The following is a 20083-nucleotide window of genomic DNA, read 5'->3' on the forward strand; positions in this document are numbered from 1 at the left end:
GCAGCTGTGGTGTTTTGCAGCAGCATTGAGTTGTTTGTGCATAATTTAATGAAGGTAACCACAGTGGGTAATCAAGCATAACAGTCCTGTGCTTATATATGACAATTTTCAAAATACAGGCAGCACTTCATCATATTTAGAGACTCCTTATAGGAGATAGAGACAGAACACTAACACATAATAAATAAGTATAAAGTACTAATGCAGTTTAGTGTGTGCACAGGTAACAAGTGTGCATTCTTTTGTTGGCTCTCTTACTATCCCCTTTTGCTGTCTGCTCACACTCTTGTCCTGGTAAAATGGTTCATTACATTTTGTTTTAATAGACACTTGAATCCTCTCTCACACAGTGAACATTCACAGAAATATTTAGTTCATTTAACATAGATGAAACCAATGAAAACACATCTTTAAGTTAATTAATATAACATTACATACACAACTCATCATTTCTTTCACAGTGCTTTCATTCTTCATAGTTAACATTTCTTAAATGAACTCAAATATTGAATGTTTTCAGATAAAGATAGAAAGGTAAAACATTGTAATATTGTCAGAAAATAACCACTGAAATACAATAAGTGTTTACATTGTCATCACAGTTTCATTTTTTAGATTTAATATTAAACATGTATGGAAAACCTAGAAGTGATTTCTTTCACAGTTCAGCAGGGTTGTCAATAAACCAGACACAGTTAAGAAGGGAAATTTGCTTATTACATCAGATACTTGCAAAGACTGAAGTTGCTAAAAAATGAAATGCCCTATGATTTCATTGGTGTTAAAGCCCACAATATATTACTTATTATTTTGACTTTTTATTTCATTATCACTGTTTCTCATATATGTATTTATTTATTTTTAAAGTAGAAAATTTCCAAAAACCATTGCTCAGGAATTTCCCAACTCTAGTCCAGCCCATCCCTGGCAGCAGAAACATGCTGCCAGTGATGAGTCAACTTTGGTCCAAGTCAGTATAAATAAGAGCACATTTCACACACTCAACCATCAGACAGGGGAACAACTCAGAAGAGCTGACCAAACTATCAAAAGAAAATTAATTGACTTAAAAGCGTAAACGTCTCAAACTCTCCTAAGATGAAGACATTCGGTGTTGCAGTTGCAGTGGCCGTCATGCTCACCTTTATTTGCATTCAAGAGAGCGTTGCCACACTCAGTGAAGTAAGTACTTGACTTTCACTCTTTTAATCCATTTATAGATATAAATGTTTTGTCATGATGCTAAAATGTTGGTCTGACTGTAGATGTTCATAATTCATTAACAGGAGCAAGTGCCGGAGGAGATGATGAGCGATGACAGTCCAGTTGCAGCACATGAAGAGACATCTAAGGAATCCTGGATGGTGACTCAAGATATTCAGGCAAATATCTTCAGTCAATTCAAATATAAGTGGATGTATTTTCCCTACAAAATGCCCTGATGCACTCCACAGAAGGAGCGTGTCAAAATGCAAAAATGTGGTTCTTAATATAAATGTGCACAATTCTTTAAATTTAAGGCGCAAGAGATGGAGGAAATGATGTTTACTCCAGTTTCTGCAAATGAGACATCAGTGGACTCATGGATGGTATGTTCACTTAGCTGAATGAATCAATCCAAATACCTTAAGCTAATTCAAATAAAAATAGATGAGAGAAAGAGTGAGATAATGCTGGAGATGAACACCTCGCTCATGTCTCTTGTCTTTCACACAGATGCCGCATAAAAGAAGACAGAAGCGAGGCATTAAGTGTCGCTTTTGCTGCAGCTGCTGCCGCAACCGCCGCGCTTACTGTGGAGTGTGCTGCAAGTTCTGAGGATTCCTGCACCAACAACCACTACTTACTTCACATTCAGTGAAGTAAGTACTTGACTTTCACTCTTTTAATCCATTTATAGATATAAATGTTTTGTCATGATGCTAAAATGTTGGTCTGACTGTAAATGTTCATAATTCATTAACAAGTGCAAGTGCTGGAGGAGATGATGAGCGATGACAGTCCAGTTGCAGCACATGAAGAGACATCTGTGAGATAATACTGGAGATGAACACCTCGCTCATGTCTCTTGTCTTTCACACAGATGACGTATAACAACATACAGAAGAGAAGCTTTAAGTGTCGCTTTTGCTGCAGCTGCTGCCGCCGAGATGTCTGTGGATTGTGCTGCAAGTTCTGAGGATTCCTGCACCAACAACCAATAAATAATCATTTATCCTGTTTTTTTACTTGAAGCTATTGTACCGCTTTGTATTTATTTATTTGATTTTAATCATGTTGCATACAATATGTTATCACAATAAACATCTATCATAACTAAAATACAGTGTGTCAAAGTGTTCTTCTGTAGTCAATTTTGTTTTTTGTCACGTTGCTCATAACATTCTCTACACTCTTTACACTCAAATATTCTAAAATACATCTTAGAAATATACACAAAATGTTACAACTAAGTTTAAAAGCGGACTGTGAAGGTTTCAAATTACAAATGAATTAAATTTAAAACACAGATACTTGGTATCTCAAGAATTTGGAGGGTAATTTTTTTTTTAATCTCACCAAAACCAAAAACATAAGAGCAAAACTGTAAGGAACTGATTTAACAGTATGTTTTTCTGCTGTCATGAAAGCTACAAACTTAAGCATGCACACCTAAAAAGCACTACCCACTGAACAAAAGTGACCTAGTGTCATTTCCAAATGCAACAGGCAAAACTACAGTACATTATTTTGTGTGGTTACCAGTGGTGGAAGCAGTATTCAGATCCTTTATGTACCAATACAGCAATGTAAGAATCAATTATAAGTAAGTCCTGCATGAAAAATCTTACTTAAGTAAAAGTACTTTAGCATTGTCAGCTTGATGTAGTTAAAGTATTTTAGTAAAAGTAGTGTTTTGGTCCCTCTGACTGATATATTATTATATGACATCATTAGATTATTAATACTGAAGCATCAGTGTTAGAGTAGCATGTTACTGTTGTAACTGCTGGAGGTGGAGCTAGTTTCAACTACTTTATATACAGTTAGCTAGTTTAGTCCAGTGGTTCTCAACCTAGGGGTCGGGTCCCTCCAAAGGGACATCAGACAATTCTGAGGGGTCGTGAGATGATTAATGGGAGAGGAAAGAAGAAAAAAGTTCTGATACACAAATCTGTTTTCAGTTTTTGGACATTTTCTCTAATCTTTGATTTTTGGTGAAATGTTGGATCATTTGAACATTTATTGAAATGAAACTATGTGAGAAGTTTAGAGGGAAAAATCACTATTTGGTGGAGCTGTTAACAACTCATAGACATCTGAAATGTGACCCCGACTACACACTGCTTTATGTAAGACGTCAAAAGCCAAAAAGGTTGGAAACCACTGGTTTCATCTTTAACAATGTGTTGTATTTTAAAAGCTTGTTATATTATCCATTGTGTCAAATCTTCATCTGAAAAATAAGTAAAGCTGTTAAATAAATGTAGTGAAGTAGAGAGTACAATATTTCCCTCTGAAATGTGGAGTGGAAGTAAGTACAAATTATGATTATTTTATGAAAGTTACAGTTAATTTGCATATTGTGTTAAATAAAAATATATACTTTCTTTAATACAAATTGCAGCTTTTATCCCAAGCACAATCTCTCTACAAAGCCTTCAAAATGACTGACAAAGTGCCCCTTGAACCCTTGATACTGTGTGTAATTAGGACCCATGCCAAACATGAACTCAATAAGTAGTTCCATCTATTAAAACTGTGTAGGCAGAATTGGGTGCTTTTGACTGGGATCCCTCAGGACCCCAAAACATTGGCATTTTCACTAATTAAAACAGAATCAGAAAACAATGATGTGAAGTCATTAGGAACAAATTCATTGACAAAGTCATGAAAATTAGAATGATAGAATAAAGCACCTCTGAGATAAAACAAACCTCTTGGGTCTTTGTTGCTGTGTTATAGTTGCTGTGGTAACACTAAACAAATACAGTACACAAAATTGTGTAAGGAACGAGGAAGGAACGACTCAGAAACAACCTGATGATTAATGAACTGTTAATAACTACTTCCCTAATAACTTTAGAAATGTAGGAAATCCACTAAAGCAGATGCAGAAATGTAAGAAAAGTGGGTACAGTAAAGAATGATGTCACATCTCGAAATAACGATGGTGGTAGCAAAAGTACAGTTAGGTGTTTGACCCCCAGGAATATGCTTTGCCTGTCACAGTCTGATGCACTCCCACACAAGTAAAGCTAAACCAGATGGGTGGGACATGTAACTTTATGGTTAGGTATGTCTGTGTGGGGGATCAGACAGCGCAGACTGTCCTGTCAGGCCCAGGCCCAGGTAAAGGTAGCAAGGGACACAGTGAGGAGCCACCAGGACTGTGCAGACGTGGCTACTGTCAGCTCCAGCGCAGCAGAGTCTACAAAGGCTAGTGTATATGAAAAATTATATCGTCACCATGATGGAGATTCTTCTGTAACTGCAGTAACAGAAAGACTATCAATGAAATCTTAGTTTCTTGCCAATTTTTGTAAATCTTTCAATCATGTTTCCTGTAAGTTGATTATTTACAGTTTCTTGCAGTTCAGTAAAGAGTTATAGTGTTAAATGGTGGTATAAAAGTTGTTTAAGAGGGTTTTCCAGAAGAAAAAAATGATCAAATTTTGGTCCTAAAAACCTATTTAGGGCTGATTGATCTGATCCTAATAGTGTATTTGTTGCCAAAGTGCTAGTTATCAATATAAAATATTTATTTAATATTTAATATTTATAATGTATTTTAATATTTCATTTAATATTCATTGTATGTAAAGTTAGTTGTTTTTTTACTATGTATTCCAATTAAATTCTTGTTTCAAAAATCAATTTTTAAAACAGTTTGAATCAAGATACTATGAAAAAAAAATGGTAGGAAGAATTAGCAATAAAACAATTTTAATATCTTTTATCAAATCTGCCTCTTCTGTCACTTCTCCAGCCTCCATAATGTGACAGGACAAGCTCAGCTCAGTCCACCAGTTTGTTTTTGAGTTGCAAGTCAAATCTCAAACACTTGTGACTTGACTTGGACCAAAAGGCTTAAAAACAGTTTTGGTCACAGTTAGACATATGGAGGATGTAATTCAACTAAAACTTAAAAACTCAAACTTGGAAAACTCTAAGATGAGAGGAAAGGGCTTTGTAATGAAAAGTGGCATTATGAAACAGGCATGAAATAAAAACTGCTGGAATCAGGATGAAATAACATTTCTTGATAGTGAGCTTTAGTTTCAAAATGTATTGGACTATTTCACAAATTTAATGGTTAAATTAAATACAGCATTTTGTATAACATAATAATAACAGTAAACACCCATATGCAGCAAAATACAAAAAATAGTCCTGAAACAATCGATTCATTGATTAATTGAGGGAAAGAAAATTAATTGACAACATATCTGATAAATGATTAATTGTTTCATTGCCAATCAAAAGTGCAAAATAGTCACTTCTTAAAGCTTCTTAAATGTGGAGCTGTGCTTCTTTTCTCTGTTGCACATGTCCATATGTTGTGCCGGATGTTTTGGGGTTTTGGACAGTTGGTGAGACACAAAAGGCAATTTGAGAAAAAAAAAAAAAAAAAAAGACTTCTGGGAAATTGTGAAATTGTGGAAATTTTTACTGTTTTCTGACATTGTACAGACTAAAGAATGAATTACTTATTATTAGTTACTATAAAAAACCCTGAAAATGTAATTGATGATGGCAATAATCATTACCTGATGTTTTACTTATTTATTTATATGTGTGGCAGGATAAGGAGGAGGGGGGAGTCACTTTTCTTTTCAAAATCACATTGACTTTCTTCCTTATCAGGAAGCCGCACAGAGCCCCAACTAAACTCTGTATGCTTCAGTCTGTATGTGTTTATCTTTGTCAAATGGTTGCTCTTCATTTTTTTCAGATAAACTTGTTGTTTTTTCTCACGGAACATCCTGACATTCTAGAAAATGACAGAATTCTTCTACAGTATGACATAATAGAACTGCGTTCTCTCAGAACAGGTTTATGAGTGAGAACTTCAGCCAGAAATCATTTCAGTATCATCTGTTCAGACAGGAGACACGAGAAAAACAATCTGCGCTACACTTCCTTTGAATTAGCAAAACTTGACATAGAAAGATGCGAAAGCATAGGAATAGAAATCGGTCATCAGCAACCTCAAGAAGAGAGGAAATGAAAAGAGGTGAGAGAGACGAAACACACCAACATGTTCTCACATATTATACAGTGAAAAAAGTCATGATATTACTATGTATGTTGAAATATGGTGTCGCATCTTTTTTCAGTTATTATTTTATGATTAGGTTAACATTAAATGATGTTAGTTCATTAAAATCTTACAGTTAAGTGTACATTTTAAAGGAGCAGTCCACATGTTCTGTATTCGTCTAAATTAGGGAAAAAAAATATATTTTTACAAAAATGTACAATACAGGAAAAACTGCAGAAAGGACTTGAGACCATTTATTACTTAATATTGACACACTGATAATGTACTGTGATTACAGAGTTAGTTTTGATCATTTATACTCCGTTTAATGCACTTGACTGTTATTTTTTGGGAAGGTTCCTCATTTAAATGGTCTGAAAATCATCCTCTCCAGATATTATAGTTGTGTGTTTGTGCATGATGTGTTGACTGAACGCAGTGACTTACATTTTCTCTTCATGTTTCAAAGCACCTGTTGACTCAAAGCTACAACCCAATGACGTGCTGACCAGCAGTTTGAGTGAGTACCTGCTTCAGCACTTCATGTTTGACGGCTTCTTCAGCAGAGTCGCTCAGTGCCAAGACAAAGACACCAAAGACACTGTGGCCCTCAAGATCCTCAAGGAGAAGAATAACGGTTCCCAGGAGCCCAACAAAGAGGTGGATCGTCTAAGTCTTTCTGAGTCTTTGAGCAGCACATTTCATTACATATATAACATTAACTGTTAGCTGTATCAACTGTCTAATTTCTCCTTATTTCTCTCCAGTTGGCCATGCTGAAAATGGTCCGTGGTCTTGATCCGGTCAACATCGTTCGATTCTATGAGGGTTTTGAATACATGGGCAAGACATGTCTTGCATTTGAAATGCTGGACAAGAATCTCCACCAGCTGCTGAAGGAGAGACGCGGCAACCCTCTCTCTCTTCAGCAAATCAGATCCATCACACAACAGGTATGTAGCTCTGCTTTTCTATCAAAAGCACTGATATATATGCATCAATGGAAACAGCGCACCAGCATTTGGACAACAAAATTCACAACTTTACAGATTTTCAACTGTGGCGTCTTTATTTCTTCTTCTGTCTCTGCAGCTGGTTGCCGCACTTAGAGCTCTGAAGACTGTTGGTGTGATTCATACAAATATCACACCGCAAAACATCATGCTGGTTAACCAGAAAGAAACACCCTTCAGAGTCAAACTCATTGACTTTAGTTCAGCCATCAAAGCTACTGAAGTCAAGCGTGGCGTCATCATGCAGCCTGTTGCATACCGGCAAGTTACAGATTTATCTTTCTGATGGTTTGCATCATTCTGTCATGCATCCATGTTGAATTTGACTGTAATATATACTGATATATTTAATCTGACTGAACAATCACCTTCATGTCACTTTACATACTTTGTATTATTTTAGTATCCTCTCATTGAGTTGTAACGCCATAATCATGATTACAGCTAACACGTCAAACTGTTCAGGAATTGTTTGTAACATCTTCTAAAATGTGCTTCTCTCTCTCCTGCCTTAGGTCTCCTGAAGTGATACTGGGTCTTCCCATCTCAGAGGCTGCAGATATGTGGTCTCTGGGTGGTGTCCTGGCAACCCTGTACCTTGGCAGCTTGCCATTCCCTCAGCGCTGCCAGTATTACCTGGTGCATAATCTAATACACCTGGATTTATTTGTGCAGCTTCATGTCCAAACACAAACAGAAATATGGTGCATCATGTTGGCTGATGTGATTTCATATATTCTTTCTCCAGGTGAAAACTATGGTGCAGACACTGGGTCAGCCGGAGGACCAGGTCCTAGATGACGGCACCCATACGTTGTTCTATTTCAGCCAGAACCAGGACTCCACAAAGCCAGCATGGAGGCTTAAGGTATGAAAACCTGTCCTGCTGTGCTTAAAGCAGGTCAGATATTGTTCCTCTGATTTGGTAGAAAATATGAAAAAGTACCTTACATACTGTTTATTCTCTGTTGATTTAGACGGCTGATGAGCACAAGGCTGTGACTGGCTTCCCGCCCCAAAATCACAGTGGCTCAACCAGGTTCAGCAGGCTGGATGACCTTGTGATGGTAGGTGGTCTTCAATTTACTGTGCAAGCACAAATAAACATTGAATTAACACCAATACACATCTCAACGACCATTGATTTTGTTTCCAAATGCAGCTGTACCCACAGGCAGAGAAGATTGGGGAAAAGACACAGTTTGTTTGCCTGCTGAAGCAGATGCTGTGTCTGAATCCTCACAGGAGAATAACCCCAAGTGATGCCCTGAGTCATCCGTTTACAACCATGAGCCATGAACAGGGTGACGATGATGACACCAGCTCTTAGTGAGTGAGCCTGTAGTGAAGTTAGTACAGTTAGTAGATTAAATTTAATGTCAGATAGAAACTGTACTAGATCGATGGATGTTAAATTATTTGAAGGATCCATTCACTCATTGATTTGTTGTCATGCTTCATCCAGTGAGACGTCCTCACCTGCTCTTACGAGTCATCAAGAGCCACAAGGTGATGGTGGCTCAGCGGCAGTGGACATAGTTGCCATCTCGATAGAAAGAGATGGAGACTCTGCTGAGACTGAATCAAGAGATGAAGATTCAGATGAAAGTCCCTCCAATGGTAGAGTTTTGGATGATGAAGCTGCAGTCACCTCTGCCTCCACATCTACTGCACCTCTACCGACTGACCTGTATGACGCTGTTTCAGCTGACAAAGGTCCAGTCACCACATCTGCAACTGGTGGAGTTTCAACTCCACCTCCAACAGATGACTCAGATGCTGCTGCTAGTGTAGCTGATGAAGCCACAGTCACCTCTGCCTCCACTGATGAAGCTTCAACAGCATCTCCTAAGACTGGCCTGTATGACGCTGTTTCAGCTGACGAGGGTACAGTCACTCTATCTGCAGCTGATGAGGTTTCAGCCTCACCTCTGACTGCTGACTTGAATAATGTTGATTCAAGTGAAGAAACTGAAAGTCGCTCAAATGGTAGAGATCCAGATGATGAGTCCCCAAATGGCGCCACTGTTGCAGCTGATGAAGCTGTAGTCACCTCTGCCTCCACAAATGAAGCATCTACCTCACCTGTACTGACTGACCTGTATGACGCTGTTTCAGCTGACGAAGGCACAGTCACCACATCTGCAACTGATGGAGTTTCAACTCCACCTTCAACAGATGACTCTGATGCTGCTGCTAGTGCAGCTGATGAAGCTGCAGTCACCTCTGCCTCCACAAATGAAGCATCTACCTCACCTGTGCTGACTGACCTGTATGACGCTGTTTCAGCTGACGAAGGTATAGTCACCACATCTGCAACTGACAGAGCTTTAACTGCACCTCTAAGAGATGACTCCGATGCTGCTGCTGGCGCAGCTGATGAAGCCACAGTCACCTCTGCCTCTATTGATGAAGCTTCAATAGCACCTCTCAAGACTGGCCTGTATGACACTGTTTCAGCTGACAAAGGTCCAGTCACTGTGTCCTCAGCTGACGAAGCCTCAGCTACACTTCCAGAGACTGACACAGATGAAGTTGGTCCAGCTCATGAACGTACAGTCATGGACTCTGATGGAGTCTCAGCCACTGGCTCCAGAAACACTCGGAGGAAGCCGCTGAAAAGGATCAAGAGATTCTTCGGCAGGATGTTTAGAGCCCTGTGCTGCTGCTGTTGCTCTGTACATGTTGAGGAATAATGCCATGTAATAACTCCATTCTCTGTGTAATGTGTCATTAAAAATAAATGCATAAAAATATCAACTGAACTGAATCTGTGAGCTGTCTGTAAGCAACCAGAGCCGCCATAGTAACGGCCACAGCAGTGGTCTCAATGGCGGCAGGAGCAGTGGTGGTAGTACCTAGAAATAACAGTAGTATTGTAGTAGTAGTCTTATTAGCAATAATAGTGTACCACAAGGATAATATCTTATATAATATATATAAATCTTCAATAAAATTATTAAAAGTTGATGAAGGTTTAAGGCTGGATGTTGCAGTAACACACTAACCTCATCCTATCAACATATTTAACATGCAAGGACTACAGACTGGGGTCCCTGGGGACCCCAAGAATAAACTACTGTAAGAAGCAACCAACATAGCAAAATGTTATCTCATTTCTTCTCAAAACATTATTAATTTTGTGATTAATGTCATCTGAAAAAACAGATTATATCCATGTCTTCTACACATATCTTTGCCTGGGACATGCAGCTTTTCCCTCAGTCTGTTAGTATCATATCATGTGTGTAACCTGCATCTGCATTTTTTGCATTTTAAATGAATCAGTTGAAAACATTATAAAGGCATCAGTTTTAGTTTCTTCAGCTTTTTAGCAACAGCCAATTTTTTCATCTACTGGAAATGAAAAACCTTCTTTTGTTTATGTCTGTGTGAAATCAGAGTTTACTGAAAACTGTTCACCCTGATAGCCTTATCATTGAGGCTCTCCCTGTGTTTCCTGTCTCTCTATAGTGTTGATGGTGAAATGAAGGCAAAGATGCTAAAATAATAATAAGAGAGGTAAATCTGTCCACATTATGATTGTAAACAGCATACTGTATGTGCCATGCTCCAATGTAAAGCTTGACAGAGGTAGCAACAGTAACTAAGGGACATCTTCATGAATGGTCAGTTAATCAATAGGTGATTCTAATATCACTGACATTACAATTGTGTCACAGTGTTTAACTTGCTCAGCTGTATATGAGATAAATCTATTAACTGTAAGGTATAATGTATGTCAGGACATCCATAATGCAACTGCAGTAAAGTTATATAAGAAATAAAAGCATTTACAAAAGTATTTGTCATTTTAATTTTGGATTCATGTGTGTTTATTATATGTAACACGGACTGGAAGTGCAGATTAGGTATACTCATAATGTATGATAGAGCTGTTCATGTTTGATTTGATGAAAGGACAAAATCTGAGGCTAACAAACAAAAATAGAGAATTTCCCATTCCTCAGGGATTTCCCCATTCTGACATGGGAATGTTGGGAGTGTTGCAAGTCCATTCCTGAAAGCAAATACTGCAAGTAATGAGGCAACAGTAGCTCAGTGAGTATAAATACCAGCACATTTTGTACATTCAACCATCAGACAGGTGAAGACCTCAAAGGAGCTGACAGAGTCATCAAGATCAGTAGAAATCTAGCTGTTTCAAAAACTTCAACAACTCAAACTCTCCTAAGATGAAGACATTCAGCATTGCAGTTGCAGTGGCCGTTGTGCTCACCTTTATTTGCATTCAGGAGAACTCTGCTGTCCCAGTCGTTGAAGTAAGAACTTGCTTAAATCGTATCATTTGTTTATTGACTTGGCGTGTGTTGTCAAAACACTAAAATTTGGTTCCCACTGTAAATGTGCTTTTTTGTATTTTAAGGTGCAAGGGATGGAGGTGATGATAAGCGATGACGCTCCACTTGCTGCAGATAGCGAGGCAGCATTGGCCTTGTTGGAGGTATGTTCAGTTAGTGGATGTGAGAGATAGAATGAGATAATACTGGAGATGAATATCTTGCTCATGTCTCTTGTCTTTCACACAGGTGCTTCGCAGACAGAAGCGTGGACTTTATTGTGGCCGGTGCTGCGACAACGGCGTCTGCAGAAAGTGCTGTTATGCATGATGCTGAATTATTGGAGATACTACAGTGTTTTATCACAATAAATTTCAATCTCTTTACAATAAACTGTATCACAGTTTTTTTATTTTAAAAAGTGAATATGAATTATTGTTATATTGCTGCTTTTAATACACCTCAGTACTCTCAAATTCACAACAGTAATTAAATCCGTAACCATTTCATGAAAGCATAAACAAATGTTTGGAATGTTTTGTGCACAGTAAATGATTTGTTTCATGTTTCCTGAAGTATTAGTAGCATAAAAACTGCATTTATATCGGTTGAAATGATCAGCTCAGGTTGATTATTATTAACAATGGCCTCTAGTCTCAGCATAAGTTTAAAGAGTTAACACTTTAAAGGAGCAAAATGATCAAAGTGTACCTACATGTTTGTGTGTGAGATGAGTAAAAATGTCGTGAATTGTCATTGTTCATATACAAAATGGCAACAAAAACAACAAACAAACATACAAACACACAAACAGAAACTTACAGAAGGTTTTTAGTGTAAAGCATAAAATCATGTGTGCAGGGACGTAAAGTGACATTTCTTTTGTTTTGATGACTATACAGAGACAATGGTGGATTTTTTTCTGAAAATATAACTTTTGTTTAAGAGTTTATGTCACCTAAAACCTCTGGGAATATTGCAGAAGACTGAAGTTGGTTGCACATGATTTAATGAAGGTAACTGCAGTGGGTAACAGAGCATTATAGTCTTGTGCTGCTATGAGGCACTGTATTAGATCATTTAGAGTCTCTTTATAGACAGGTTTCACCACACAGAAGAATAATATAGAATTGAAAAGGACAAAATACTGACACATTCAAAATGACTTTTTTTTTTGTTTTTGTTGTTGTTGTTGCACTGCCATACTCACATGCTGTTTGTCACCTGTTTTTCTTGTTCCACTTGCTGTTTCTGCCTCATGTGTCTCTCTGCTCTCCTGTTCCTGCCTTTTAACTCTCTGCCCACTTGTAAAACATTGATAATGGACACCAACTGCAAGTCACAAACCATCTGTTAACAGAGATATATCAAAAATTACTGTTAATTTAAACTACGTATCATTGTTGACAAAACACACTCCTTTACTGAAATATCTACTGTATGTTATCAGTCCTAATCTGTCATCATCTGGGTAATAACATTATGAACTGTGTCAGAAAAATGAAATTTAGTAAGTATTTATATTTGTTTGCATGTGATAATTTAGACTTAAGATGTATAAGTGGAGTCCAAAAGTCTGAAACCACTTTCTCATTTGGACCCCACTGTATAAATTTTTCAAGTTTTAAAGCAAGCTCAAACTTCCAATGTGTTGACTCACAGAAGCCTCAATTATATAAATTTAAAACATGATTAAGAGGTTTTCTTAGAGCAAAATTGCATGTGCCAATTATGATTGGACATGATAGTTCAAATAGAAGTTTAAAGATTTGTGGAATGTGATGCCCCCATGTCATATAAAAATAGGTATTTTAAGAAAATGGATAGTCTACTGTATATTCCAACAGATGCACATTCATGGTCATTTTTGTTGACACAGATGTGATCATTGAAGCAAATACTCAGTAAGGTCATGTAATCAGTAAATGGGGCAGACTGACATGATGTAAGGGATTTTGATTATTATGCAATATATTTGGAAAGTCTAAAGTTTCTGAAAATTCCACTGGCCCTGACTTTATCAACAGCAGTGTAAACAGTGTGTTTAATAACTTAACTTTTACTTATTATTTTGTTTCTACCATTGTTGACTTATGTATTTATTTACAATCAGATTTTCTATTAGTTTTTTTTACACTGACAGGTAATATTAAGGTGTTTTAGTGACAAAGAAAAATATTCAAATATAATAATTATGAGTTTGGTGTTTGTTCTATGTTTCTGTTGACAATGTGGATTATTACAATATCAGTCATTACATTTATGTCACAGTGTTTAAAATGTTCCACTGTATTATATATGAAATTGATCTTTTAACAATTGGTAACAAATATCAAGACATCAGAAATGCTATTGAAATGATCCTCATTAATGAGACTAAAGCTTTTACAAAATCAGCTTTCACTGTGTATGTTTTGCATGTTAGGTGCTTTATTATATGTAAAAGAGAGATGCTTGGAAGTACCAATTACAGTACTGTGTGCCTGACAGTATGCAATATGACAAAATTATACTACCCTTAATATGCTACATTTAACATCAATGACATCATGATGTCAAATAGAGAGGATTACACATTGAACTTTCTTGTTGAGCAGATTCAATAAACCACATCTGATTTTTATTCTTTTATACCTTGCAATGGCTATTCCAAAAGATTTTCTTAGTCAAAAAGTTGCTGGAGGAAAGTTCTCTTCCAGGAAATGTATAGTAAACACACTTTTTAAAATTGTCTACAATGCTGCCAGGAGTATGATCAGAGCATGATAGAGAGACAAAGCACATTTTGCCTCCTTACTGTATATTTTAAAACATGTGCAGCAACTTCTTCATGTATAGAACTGTATGTTCTGCCTGTTCAAAATCGATGATGGTTCATGGTTGATTTAATACTGTGAAACAGACACTGGGTCCTACAAACAAAAACAGAGAACATTCCCATTCCTCAGGACTTTCCTATAACCATTCCCAGAATAGGGTGTGACGCAAGCCCATTCCTGGAGACAAGTAAGTGATGCCAGTGATGAGGCAACAGTGGCACAAGTGAGTATAAATACCAGCACATTTTGCACACTCAACTGTCAGGCCAGGGAACAACACAAAAGAGCTGACAGGAGTCACCAAAACGGCCAAAGAAGTTAACAAATTAAGCCACTCAAACTCTCCTAAAATGAAGACATTCAGTGTTTTAGTTGCAGTGGCCATTGTGCTCACCCTCATTTACATTCAGGAGAGTTTTGCAGTCCCAGTCACCAGAGTAAGAACTTCAATTAAATCAAGAGCGTAGGTTTGGTTTTAACTTTGGTGGGGACATTTTTTGTTGGACGGCCAAAATAATTGTGTATGTGTACTTGCTCTCTATCACTCTTTTCTCTTTCATAGGCACATGTGCACACACACACATACACACATAAAGAGCCTGACTCTGCAAAATCTTTACTTTACTGAATATGCATTTGCTGACTTGCCTGGAACCAAACTTGTATTGTGATTTTTCTCTGATTTTTACATTGTATTTTACTGATAGACTACTTAACTATAAATCTGAGACCAATTTATATTTAAAATAACATATAGACTGTCACAATGTTACAATAAAATAAATGATCTTAGTTTTGTCCAGTGAAGTTATTTTCAATTCTGTGACATTTGGAACATTTAAACTATAAATACTAACAGCTTCAGATTCTTCACCTCAATGACTCCACTACTGCTGCTGCTGTTAGTCAACAATGTGTACAGTTTGAAGTTGAAGGTTGCCAGATCATCTGGCTGAGTATCCCCCCATATCCTGCTCTTTCACTCTTTATCATAATAGCGCACTTTTTTGCAAAAAACACACAAACCTGGCAACTCAGCAGAGATCTTACTGTTTACATCATGTGGAGTTAAAGCAGCTAGATTGTTTGAGATCAGTAACTGATCAGTCATTAAGTTGAAGGGCTCTGATTCTGTCTCCACAGAGAGACAACACAGAGTAAGTGATGATGCTCGAGATGAACACCTTGCTCATGTATCTTGTCTTTCACACAGATGCCATATAACATCAGGCAGAAGCGTCATTCTAGCCTCATTAGATGCCGTCATTGCTTCGGCTGCTGCTTCCCTTGAGTCTGCGGTATGTGCTACAAGTGAAGACTCCAGCCTGAGATTCCCGCAACAAGCACTGAATATTAATTTGTTGTTTTTTTTGTCTTAAATTAAAAATCGGATGTTACTGGATTCGACCATGCTGCAGATAATATGCGCTTAGTGATGCGTTGTAACACATGACGTGAAATACTGTACATTCGGAAACTAACGTAATGTCACAGCCGCAGTTTTAATGTCAATAAAATACAATATCATCAATCTCAAAGTATTGTGGATGAACTATCAGAGGATGTTAGGAAGTAACATCCTCCACTGGCCTCTAACAAACAACACTTCCAGAGTCAACTTCATTTTCCAGGGTGGTCTGCTGTCCAAGTGCTAACCAGGCCCAGCTCAGCTCTGCTGTGCTTCGCTTGTTATTCAGTGCAGTGCAGGGAGGTATGGCATCTAGCCATGGTGGTATGCATGCTATTGTGTTACTTTCAGCATGGCTGGATCGCACCTCACAATTATAATGACCACAAAGGTCAAATAAATGGTCTGGTGTTAATTTAGAGCAGAAATGATTTGGGAACACACAGACTCAGATGGACCCTGATAGAAATCTGAATGGTGAAACAACATACATAGAGGGCAACATATTGCAAGTGACAAGCAGAACAATGGCAACCCTGTTGTTTCTATATAAGCCTGTGTGATTACGATTTAATTACCCTCATAGACACAGAAGTGAATGTACACGTGGAAACACACATTCGCTCACACTCACACATGCACAGACTACCAGACTGGAGCCTGGCAGACTCCTGCCTTTATCCCACCCTCATGCAGCCTTGCAGGGGGCTGAGTGGTGTGCCAGGCCTGCCTCGCGCCCAGACGGATGCCCGTTGTACGCCCCCATACTAGGCAGAGCCGCTGCCAAACCACACAAGGAGATAGTAAATGAGAGCAGAGGGTTCTGTTCAGTTTCCTCACACACACACACACACACATGTGGTTTATTTTATCGGACTCATACCCACATACACACAGACACGAAACACAATGCAGGCAGGCAGGCAGCAATTAGGGGCCTGTTCATCAGTGAACTCCAGTATACTAGCTCTATAAATCTTCAAGCTAGCATTTTTAAAGTGTACAAACTAAGTGCTCGGGTGATAAACTGAAGAATCCACAGGATGTTGCCGTCGTTGGTCATTTGATTAGTAGACACTCTTCAGGCATTCAGACAGAGAAAAATGCAAATCATAGCTTCAGATCTTTGTAGAGACATACAAATCTATCTTTTGTTTCAGAAGATAGAGACTGATAAGCAGATGAACACATTTATCCATTTTACTTGCTATATAATCATTAAAGTACGTTCAGGAAAATTTATTTTGAAACATATTATACATGTTAGAAAGTAATTGCTGAAAACATGAAAAGACTGTGAACTATGTAGTTAGATTTTTTGGGAAAACAGTATTGAAAACAAAGCCAACAACACCATTTTATAACATTATATAACTATTTCATCAGATTCAACAAATAATTGCTGGATAATTAACTAAAATGGACCAATGATAAGTGGAAGTTGGGATACAATGTGAAACAGTTATTAGTGTCCAAGAAAGGGTGGGGAAACACATCGACAGTTCTAGAGACATTCAAGACATTATGTTCAATTACGATAAAATAATAAAACATTCTTACTTACAATGGAACCTTTAAGTCTGTGCAGATGACTATGACGGTCTTCTCTCTGTTGACTATGATTATCCTCAGCAGTCTTTCCACTGTCAGCAACAAGGAGTTCCACCTGGTAGTATTCGGGCACAGCAGCTGGAGGGAGCAAGCATCTTCAACAGTTTCAGCTGTAAGTGTGGACCTTCCACATTTGTTCCAAAGTGCATTACACTCGCCAAATGTTGAACAGTCCACTTTCTCGTACGCCTCATTGAGTGTTGCTTTCATGGCACCAACCGTAGCTATTAGGTTGAGTAGGTGACTCTACCAAAAGACAGACCCATTTCCCAAAACTATAAACACTATTGCCCTGTTTTCACTCATGTGCTCATTTAGAAAGCATTTGCATTCAATATCATTAACTCAAGTCATCACAGCTGGAACACAATTAACACACAATTCCCCAGGTGGAAACACTAAGAGTCAAAATTGTTCACACACCAATCAGAACATCAGGATGGATAAAAATGAGTTCATTCACTTGTTTTGGAACAATGGATCCACAGAGACCTGAAGCAGAATAAATGTGAATTCTTTCTTTATGTACAAACTGGTTTTCAATGGTTTATATTGGTAAATACATGGAAAAGATTTTACTGTATTCTTTATCGGTTTCATATTTTTACAGTACATTTACTTTTTCACTCAATTTTACTACAGTACATTGAGGAATTAAAAACTTGGAAAATATATTGTGTTAATTATGTAAAGAAGTTGTTCTGGGGGAAAACCAAGTAACAAGTTTTTACAGTAGTGTTTTGAATTGATCTTACCAGTGTGTATTTTGTAGTGTGTGTATATTTGATGGCTTTTGTGTGATGTCTGAAGGCAAAGTTTGGTTTAGATGCAAGATTACATGGTTTTAGTGGAGAGTTTGGTTTTGACATGGAAGTTTTAAGTTTGTGAAGATGAGAGTGCAGTTATGCAGTTGTGTTTAGAGTTTGGGGAAATGGAGCATAATTTCAAGAAATGTGTCTTAGCAATCGAGAAAAACTGTAATGTTTCTCTTGATTGGATCCAGAGGGCCACATTACATACAATATAGCCTGTAATATGTCATTTGACTGCAATAGTTTCAGACTCTCAACCGACAGATTAGTCATCACTTTCTACAGTTAATCACTTAAACCAGCAACAGCAGAGAGCAGAGTGTGAACCAGAGGCTCCACCGCAGGTCACACTCCACAGCAAAGGCTGGGAGTCATTCACATACACACACACACACACACACACATACACACATACACACACAATCAACGCTGGGAACCACTGACATGAGGTCAAGACCTCCCCTACAGCTGAGTTGATTAAACACGTTTCTACAACCCACACACTGCCCAATAAAATCTGCTGTGCTTAGGATGATGACTGTGTTGCACACAGTGGGAGCATCACTGGCTCCAGCCTTCCCAGAGTGCCCAGCCCAGTGAGGGAGACTTAGGTCCAACACCCTGGCTGCGGCGGCTCCACTTCCACCTACTCGTTGTGCCTTGAGGGAGTAATCAACCTGGCTTCTTTTTAGAATAATGCCTGTTTGTACATGTGTATATGTATGAATGAATATTTCCTCTGCAGACCCTCCAAGTGGAGGCAAAGGTTGCTTCTGAGGCATGGCACTGCATAATCCCACTCTGAATGAATGCAGGGGGAGGGGGAAGATAAACATTCCTGGACAATGAGACCTTCCTTTACCCCCTACTGTACTCGTACCCACTTAAAATCTGCTTAGCCACAATGCAACACTTGGCTCAAGTGAATAGCCCCCCTGGAACCGGTGCAGTGCCACTACAGAATAACATATCCTCACTCCTAGAAGCCACAAGTGTCAGCTATGGCTCAAATACAATCCTTCTGGGCCCTTACTGAGCACATTATATCCAATTCAACTGGTCTTAATATACTTTAATAAGACCTGTTTTCGATTAATTCTCCCTTGAAACCGGTAGTAACACGGCTACTAGGCACATATAAAAATTGAATGAATGGAGTAGGGCTGCCAGGGAGTCAGAAGGGGAAAAATAGGAATCCTTGTGGATTTGTCCTCACCAGCTGGCGCTTGAGCCCAATATAATGGCTGTGCCCATAGCTCTCAGAGCACCAGTAAGAGGAAATATTCGCCCAGCCTGTAATGTGTTTAAGGTGCACAGTATGATTCAGTTCAGGTCATAAAGCACTTGCGTGTCACATCCTGTGTGGAAGGACAGAGCTGTTCTGCCCATATTCCCCTCAAGTGAACAGGGACAATGGCTTTGTGTTGTGTTTGGATCCCAATGTAATAGAAAAAGCCATGCATTTCAGAGCAATGTGGGGTTAAATAAGCCAAAAAATACTTATAGCACCCATAGGAAACACCACACCAGGTCAGTATAGAAATGCCTGTCTGTTCCATGTAATGGATGGTGATAAAAATCCCATGTCCCCCCACTGCACCTGCTGTTATGAAGCCTAGCCGCAGAAACACTACCACAGCAAGCGACTCATAAATATTCCCCCATTTGTCAACCAAGAATAAAGAAAAAAAAATCTAACACAGAACGGTGATATTAATACGCAAGGTGAGCAACAAGACCATGAATCTTTTTCCTCTTCCTGTCCAGCAGGTGAGGCAGATGTGGAGGGGCTACATCACTGTTATTATCATGAATGCAACATTAGCAGCGTACTTCCAGTGCAGCTCGGAATTTATTTTTTTTTTTACAATTTCC

The 20083-nt window shown here is 38.2% G+C and overlaps 3 protein-coding genes across 3 annotated transcripts; all 3 read left to right on the top strand.

Annotated features, from left to right (window-relative positions):
• Positions 1 to 1024: 1024 nt before the first annotated feature.
• Positions 1025 to 2188, top strand: LOC137191853 (hepcidin-like). Its single transcript, XM_067602294.1, has 5 exons — positions 1025 to 1182; positions 1287 to 1382; positions 1521 to 1589; positions 1717 to 1862; positions 2084 to 2188. Exons 1-4 carry the CDS (start codon positions 1099 to 1101, stop codon positions 1816 to 1818), a joined length of 351 nt encoding a protein of 116 aa, XP_067458395.1. The 5' UTR covers positions 1025 to 1098; the 3' UTR covers positions 1819 to 1862; positions 2084 to 2188.
• A 3838-nt stretch (positions 2189 to 6026) lies between these two features.
• LOC137190608 (serine/threonine-protein kinase minibrain-like) lies at positions 6027 to 10017 on the top strand. The gene is made up of 9 exons (XM_067600147.1): positions 6027 to 6217; positions 6714 to 6904; positions 7012 to 7197; positions 7337 to 7518; positions 7773 to 7896; positions 8006 to 8125; positions 8235 to 8324; positions 8420 to 8586; positions 8723 to 10017. Exons 1-9 carry the CDS (start codon positions 6154 to 6156, stop codon positions 9951 to 9953), a joined length of 2355 nt encoding a protein of 784 aa, XP_067456248.1. The 5' UTR covers positions 6027 to 6153; the 3' UTR covers positions 9954 to 10017.
• A 1344-nt stretch (positions 10018 to 11361) lies between these two features.
• On the top strand, positions 11362 to 11951 carry LOC137191854 (hepcidin-like). Its single transcript, XM_067602295.1, has 3 exons — positions 11362 to 11540; positions 11645 to 11722; positions 11808 to 11951. The coding sequence occupies exons 1-3, from the start codon at positions 11454 to 11456 to the stop codon at positions 11886 to 11888; spliced, it is 246 nt and encodes an 81-aa protein (XP_067458396.1). The 5' UTR covers positions 11362 to 11453; the 3' UTR covers positions 11889 to 11951.
• The last annotated feature ends 8132 nt before the right edge of the window (positions 11952 to 20083 follow it).

The sequence above is a fragment of the Thunnus thynnus genome, chromosome 10, assembly GCF_963924715.1.
Source record: "Thunnus thynnus chromosome 10, fThuThy2.1, whole genome shotgun sequence".
NCBI classification, from domain to species: Eukaryota; Metazoa; Chordata; class Actinopteri; order Scombriformes; family Scombridae; genus Thunnus; species Thunnus thynnus.

Coding starts and splice junctions, on each gene's coding strand:
- LOC137191853 (XM_067602294.1), top strand. CDS start 1,099: ATGAAGACATTCGGTGTTGCAGTTGCAGTGGCCGTCATGCTCACCTTT. Junction 1,183..1,286: donor GCGTTGCCACACTCAGTGAA/GTAAGTACTTGA, acceptor ATTCATTAACAG/GAGCAAGTGCCGGAGGAGAT. Junction 1,590..1,716: donor CATCAGTGGACTCATGGATG/GTATGTTCACTT, acceptor TCTTTCACACAG/ATGCCGCATAAAAGAAGACA.
- LOC137191854 (XM_067602295.1), top strand. CDS start 11,454: ATGAAGACATTCAGCATTGCAGTTGCAGTGGCCGTTGTGCTCACCTTT. Junction 11,541..11,644: donor CTGCTGTCCCAGTCGTTGAA/GTAAGAACTTGC, acceptor TTGTATTTTAAG/GTGCAAGGGATGGAGGTGAT. Junction 11,723..11,807: donor CAGCATTGGCCTTGTTGGAG/GTATGTTCAGTT, acceptor TCTTTCACACAG/GTGCTTCGCAGACAGAAGCG.
- LOC137190608 (XM_067600147.1), top strand. CDS start 6,154: ATGCGAAAGCATAGGAATAGAAATCGGTCATCAGCAACCTCAAGAAGA. Junction 6,218..6,713: donor AAGAGAGGAAATGAAAAGAG/GTGAGAGAGACG, acceptor CATGTTTCAAAG/CACCTGTTGACTCAAAGCTA. Junction 8,587..8,722: donor GATGATGACACCAGCTCTTA/GTGAGTGAGCCT, acceptor TGCTTCATCCAG/TGAGACGTCCTCACCTGCTC.